At 47.0% G+C, this 6,774-nt stretch overlaps 1 protein-coding gene across 1 annotated transcript; it reads left to right on the top strand.

Annotated features, from left to right (window-relative positions):
- Positions 1-353: 353 nt before the first annotated feature.
- Positions 354-5,707, top strand: DMRT2 (doublesex and mab-3 related transcription factor 2; the record flags this gene model as incomplete). The annotated part of the gene is made up of 3 exons (XM_084236385.1): positions 354-878; positions 2,450-2,552; positions 4,650-5,707. The coding sequence occupies 3 exons, from the start codon at positions 354-356 to the stop codon at positions 5,705-5,707; spliced, it is 1,686 nt and encodes a 561-aa protein (XP_084092511.1).
- Positions 5,708-6,774: the final 1,067 nt, after the last annotated feature.

The following is a 6,774-nucleotide window of genomic DNA, read 5'->3' as shown; positions in this document are numbered from 1 at the left end:
GTCCTGAAAGCATATCTAAAGCCAGAGAGGGCTGTGGCTCAAGGTCAGGTGCTCAGAGAACACTTACAATTTAATAAAAACCTTGTTGGGTTGGGTATTCCCGGGGCCCTAAAAGATCAGAAAGTGATGCGAGGCCTGGATATGAAGGACAAGGAAGGAACAGGGCTCCCCAAGATGCTGGAGATGGGCAAACCAGGAACTCTGGGCCCAAAACTTGGGGGCCAGGGCAAACCAGGAACTCTGGGCCCAAAACTTGGGGGCCAGGCCTGATGGCAGCTGGCGGGTTTTGGGGAATTTTCGTGTCTCCTCAGAGCGCAGGAAACCAAACGTAGGCCCGAGCGAGGCTCCGTGCCATGGCCGACCGGCAGGCGGGTCTGGCGGCCGGGGACTGGGAGATCGACGTGGAGAGCCTGGAGCTGCAGGAGGACGACCGCGGGGCCCCTCCGCCAACGCCTCCGGGGCCCAGCCCGCCGCCGGTCGACGGGGACGGCGAGGACGACGAGGACGAAGACGAGGATGAGGACGAAGCGGAGGACGAGGGTGACGGCGAGGAGGCGGGCCGGTCCCCGGGGGTGCCGGGGCGGCCGGAGCCCCGAGGGGGCCTGAAGTCGAGGCCGCCTCCGGCGTCGCAGGCCGCGCCCGCCGCGGCGGGGCCCCCAGAGCGCGGCACCCACGCGGGCGGCGGCGGGGAGCCGCGCAAGCTGAGCCGCACGCCCAAGTGCGCGCGCTGCCGCAACCACGGCGTGGTGTCCTGCCTCAAGGGCCACAAGCGCTTCTGCCGCTGGCGCGACTGCCAGTGCGCCAACTGCCTGCTGGTGGTGGAGCGGCAGCGCGTCATGGCAGCCCAGGTGGCGCTCCGGAGGCAGCAGGCCACCGAGGTGCGTACCCGCCCGGCCCGGGGCGGACCCCAGCGGGCGTCCGGGGCCGCGAGGCGGTCGGCGGTGGGGAAGGTGGGGTCGGGGGCGCAGGGGACGGGGCTCCTTCCCTTACGCGGAGACCCGGGGCCTCTCGGCGCCCGGCAGGTCCGCGGGAAGGGGGCGAGGATGTTCCTCTCCCCGCGCTGGCGCCAGGGCCGGGAGGAGCGAGCTGTGGCCCTCTCCGGGGAGGAGCACACTCGGTGTTAAAGGTGGGCAGAAAGAGGTTTGGCTCCCTCGGAACTTTATGGAAAAGGCAGTTTATTAAGAAAATATTTTGGTGCAGTTGGAGGGAGGAGGAAGACGCCCCGAGCCGGTGCGCGCGTCCAGGGCCCGGCTGCGCCCGGGGGCGCGGGGCTGCGCGGGGCGCGGAGCGCCCACACGTGCCGGCGTGTCACGGGCCCTTAGACAGCACGTGCTGCCCGTGGCACAGATGAGGCCGAAAGTGGCGTGGCCTCCCCGCAAGGTCGAGCGGCTAGATGCTTTGGACCCAAAAGCCAGAGGAGGGGGTCTCCTCGCCTGCTGTGAGGAGACCCACAGTTTTCTTAAAGGGAGAGAAGCTCTTTTTGAACCTTGGACGTTTGTTTCCGGGGGCCCAGGTACACGGAGAACGCGGGAGACGCTTCTGGGGGTGGGCTGAGGCCCCTCTCTAGGCTCTGGGCGTGGGAGGGGTTTGGGCTTTACTTTTTTTGGTGCGGAGCGTCTGGAGAATGGTTCACCCCGCGTACTGGAGGTCTTCTCCCTGGTGGATAAGCCTCCCGAGGGTCTCAGAATGCGCCCTGGATTCCTAGATGGCGCCGGGACCTGGTTTCAGCCTTCTCCTTTGTCCACTGTGTGTGTGTTTTAGTTGAGTGTGTTTTTTTGTTTGTTTGTTTGTTTTAAACCGCGGGCTCTCGGGTTGTCTGCGGCCTGCTTGGTGGGCTGCGGGGAGAGCAGAGTCCAGAATCCTACTGACCGCTTGGGGAGGGGTCCTCTTGCTCCGGGATTTAGCAGCCTCGGGGGATTTGTGTGTTTGTACGCGTGCACCTTCACGCGCCCCTGTCGCTCAGAGAACAATCTAGAGTTTTCAGCCAGACCCGGGAGACTCTTAGAGATAGGGACCTTCGTATCTCTCCCTAACCCCTCTGAAACATGCTCATCCCTCCCTAGTGAGGGGAGAAGCCAGCCCCATATAAGTGCCCGATGGCAGACCCTGTGTTTGTGCGCTGATGAGGACGCCGGACCCGCCCTCCGCAGCGGTCTTAAGGGCCAGGCCCCTGCTTTCTTGGCTGTGCCCTCCTCCTGGCACGGGAAGACCCTGGGGTGACTAGCAAAGCAGAGAAAACCAGAGCCCTGAAGGCCAGTTGGTGACTTTGGATAGAGCTTCTAGTTTACCCTGGAATACAAGGGTGCTGATACCAATTTTGTTGGAGTCATGTTTCATGAGATGTAAAAAATAAATATATTTAGACTCGGGTAAGATGCCAGTGCCCCTTTCTTCTCCATTCTCTTTCAGGTTTTCAGGGCATTATTGATTATGTTTCCTCTGTTTACAGGACAAGAAGGGGCTTTCTGGGAAACAGAATAATTTCGAGCGCAAAGCTGTGTATCAGAGGCAAGTCAGGGCACCCAGTTTGCTGGCCAAAAGCATTCTAGAAGGTAAAGCAACACAAGTTATTCTTTAGTCTTTTAAACCAAGTTCTGAGTGATTCTCATCTTCCAGGCATATGGCATTTTTATTAACCTGTGAAGGAGTAATTTGAGGGGAATGTACTTTTTATTATATATATTTTTTTTCCTTGAGGGGAATGTACTTTTTATTATATATATTTTTTTTCCTTAGGAAGGAAATCAGGACTTGGGAAAATGGCTCTCACCCCCTAAGGTTTTTTCCCACTGATAATTTTGTGGTCTGCTTGATAGTTAATGGGTTAATGTGGACTGCATATGAAATTTGCCCCTGAGTGAGGAATGTACAAAGATACACTGCTAAGTGATCCCTGAGCAGATGTCCTGCAAGGAAAGGAATTAAAAAAAAAAAATCTTTTTTTTTTAATGTGTCTCTACTTCTGTCCTGGGGAGATTGTTGGGGTGACTCTAGCAAATCTAGAGCTAAATAGATTAAGTCAAATGAGGAATTTAACAGCTACCCACACTGATAAAGACCACTAACCTAGATGATTCAACTTCTGACTCCATTTTTTTTTCATTGTCTTTTTTCCTTCCTGGATTATCTAAATACTTGTTGTTATTTCACACTTCATTTTACCATTTTTGACAGTTGAGATTGTAGAATCTGGAAAGATATAGCATCAAACGAGAAGTGGAGGTTGAATTCTAACAGTGTCAAGTCTAATGCTATGTTTTCACTTTCTCTAAAGCCTGAAAATACATTATCTTTTCTTAAAATATTACTGATTTCTAAAAGCATCTGTCTTTGGGTATGGAGTTTATTAGTAAATGATATATTGGCTGCCTTTCACCATTTGGAGAAAAGGAAAGTTTTTATTTTCTGTAATCAGTGTCATTTCATAAAATTCAGATTGAAAAATAGATTTCAAAAAAGACATTTGAATTCAGCTTTTTCTCTTGTGTGACTTGTGAATTGAGTTGGTTCTGGACAGATTTGAGTTTGTTCATGATTACCCTGTCTGTGCACTTAGACCTCAGAAAGGTTTCTCATGCATTAAGAATGAATTTGGTTACAAACTGGGTAAACAGATTTGTAACAATAGGGACCACAATGATAAGTTGAAATTGTGCCAAAGCAACTTGAGAAATGGGAGGGCTAAATGGAATATAAATTCGAGCAAATAACTTCCTGGCAAAAAGTTACCATAGAAATGGAAACTGTAATTTTCAAATTTTATTTTATTTGCAAATGAATATGATGGGTTTGTCACTATGTAAACACAAACAACACAATGGATCTGTCAAACAAATTTGATAGTGGTGAGTGCTTAAGGATGATGAAATATTCAATGTATTTTTGCAGCCAGGAATTCGATTTATGTTACATTAAGTTTTGCTTTTTAATCGGTTCCTATTCATAAAATGTGCAATGATTCAATCTGTTTTAGTAATTGCTTGTTCAATTTAGTAGGGAATCTCTTACCCCTCCCTCCTACTTTTGTTTGTATTGGTAGTCAGGCTAAGGGCTTGGTTAAGTTGTTCCTTGTAGACTCCATATGACTGGTTAACAGCTCTTTTCAATTTTCTATGCTTCTCTATTTCCTTAAATCTTTTCTCTTTTTCTACTCACTAATCTACTTTAACTCTCTCTTTTTTCCTAGTTCTCCTTGGATTATTCCACAACTGTAACTGTGTACATAATGAGCCATCTTTAGAAAATAAAAGTGACATCAGCTCTAGGTATAGATATTTTTAATAATGGAAAAAGATGACATGGAGAGTAATAAAGCATTGATTGAAGCAAGTTGAACAGCCTTGTCTTTCAAGGAATAGGAGCATGGGAAGAATATTAAAGTTTTAGCCAGTAAAGTATGCCTGTTAAAGTTAACAAATAAATATAACAAAAAGAACAACAAAAAGTTGCAAAAAATATGAATATCCTTCCCTCCCAAGGGAACTATTTAAAATGGAATCTATACTTTTGTTTTCTGTATTAAAAATCAGTGCTCTAGAACCATAAATAATTATTCTGCTGATCTGTAGTGTCTCTGCTGCCTTCTGGATTTCCAAATTTTTCTTCCCTAGATGTTAATGACTTTCATGTGCAATGCTTGCTTATTTTAGGCTACCGCCCCATTCCAGCAGACACTTATGTGGGAGGGAGTTTATCTCTACCTCCCCCAGTAAGTGACCGGATGAGGAAAAGGCGGGCCTTTGCTGATAAAGAGTTGGAGAACATTATGCTGGAGAGAGAATATAAAGAGAGGGAAATGCTGGAAGCTTCCCAAGCTGCTGCCTTGTTCCTGCCCAATCGCATGGTGCATGGACCTGAATACAGCTCCTACAAAAGCACCTACAGTCCCACCCCAGTGGAACCGCCAAGCAAAGACTTCTGTAATTTTTTGCCCACCTGCCTTGATCTGACCATGCAGTATTCAGGGTCTGGGAATATGGAACTAATTTCTTCTAATGTCAGTGTGGCCACGACTTACAGACAGTATCCTTTGCCCTCAAGATTTTTAGTTTGGCCCAAGTGTGGCCCCATTAGTGACACTCTGCTCTACCAACAATGCCTGCTAAATGCCACCACCTCAGTTCAAGCCCTGAAACCTGGGGCCAGCTGGGACTTGAAAGGAATACGAGTTCAAGATGGACTCAGTGCAGAACACGACATGATGTCACCCAAACTGGAAGGCTCTTTGGTGCTGCCTCACACTCCTGAGGTCCAGATCTTGAGAAATGACCTTCAGGGTCACCAGGCCATCCCTGAGAGGTCTGCATTCTCCCCACCCCAACGGAATTTCTCTCCAGTTGTTGACACGGACTCTGTGGCCCCTCAAGGGCACGTCTTAACCAAGATCAGCAAAGAAAGCACCAGGCACCCTCTGCCACTTAAGCATAATCCATTCCACTCATTATTCCAGCAAACTCTTAATGACAAATCAGGTCCTGAGTTGAAAACACCATTTGTCAAAGAGGCCTTTGAAGAGGCCCCTAAGAAACACAGAGAGTGTTTAGTCAAGGAGAACCAGAAGTACACATTTACAATAGATAGATGCTCAAAAGACCTTTTCGTAGCCAAACAAGTTGGAACAAAACTCTCGGTGAATGAACCGCTGTCATTTTCTGTTGAGTCTATTCTTAAGAGGCCTTCGTCTGCCATCACTCATGTCTCTCAGTGAAAGGCTGCTTAAATGGAAAGCTGGATTTTCTGCAATCACAGAGGGTTCTTACCAGCCACTAATTTTTTTTAAGAAAAATGTTAAGATGTTTGTATAAAGAAATGTCTAATGTAAATGATGATGATTAGAAAAATTCTATATATTCATATGCATGTATTTTTTCTCGCCACATGAATATATTTAAACTTAAAGATGGAAATTGCTTATGTGCAAATTGTAAAGTTCTGTGCTTTGCACAGCATTTCAAAGAGCAATAAAATTGACACTGTCTTCTAAAAATCCAGTATTTGTTAAAGTAAGTAGTTGTCTCTGTTCAGAGAAAAAGCTAGCGTACTTGAAATGTGCTCTTGTTTTTCTATGACTCTCTATGTTTGCAAGTATTCTTAATGGTCACTGGGGACCATAGGTGAACCCTTTTTTTGCTTTGTTTTGAGTTTGGGGGTGTGTGTAAGTTTAGGTATTCAAGACTATTTGAGGCAAACATTGCTTTCTTTTAGGAGATTATAGAGTCTTATTTTCATGTGATTGGAGGAAATTGAAATAATTTGAAGCGAAATCAAGTTTAGTATTTCATTTACATGATGACATGGTTTTTCGGAATGAATCTTTTATCTCTCTGGGTCCAGTTCCTTTCTTGATGGGATGTGTGTGTGTGTGTGTGTGTAGTCATTAGTGTCCTTTCTAGATTGAACATTCTATGACTCTTGCTTGGGTTGCTGGGGGCCATCAAGCAGGTTTCCTTATAAGGTGTGATCAGACCATTATGCTACATGGTTGTACTCCCTCTCACCTCTTGTGTTACTTCACCATTTCTTAAGGACTGAAGACAGGCATTTAGAGGCAGCCCCAGCCACCACTCTCAGCTGGTCGTGGAGTATGTCAGCTTTATCCCACATGTTCGCCAGTGACAACGGTTTTCAGTATAGCTCTCTTCTGAGATAAAAACATTTACTATTCAAATTTCTTCAACTGCCAGTTGCTGAACGCTGCAGATGTTTATCATAGCATGAGGGTAGCTTCTTGATTCTTAAATCTCTCCCTATTGATTATACCCTTTTATTCAACAA

Source organism: Talpa europaea, assembly GCF_964194135.1.
Source record: "Talpa europaea genome assembly, chromosome: 7".
Lineage (NCBI taxonomy): Eukaryota > Metazoa > Chordata > Mammalia > Eulipotyphla > Talpidae > Talpa > Talpa europaea.
Note: the sequence above shows the minus strand (reverse complement) of the source record. Positions and strands in the feature narration are given on the sequence as shown.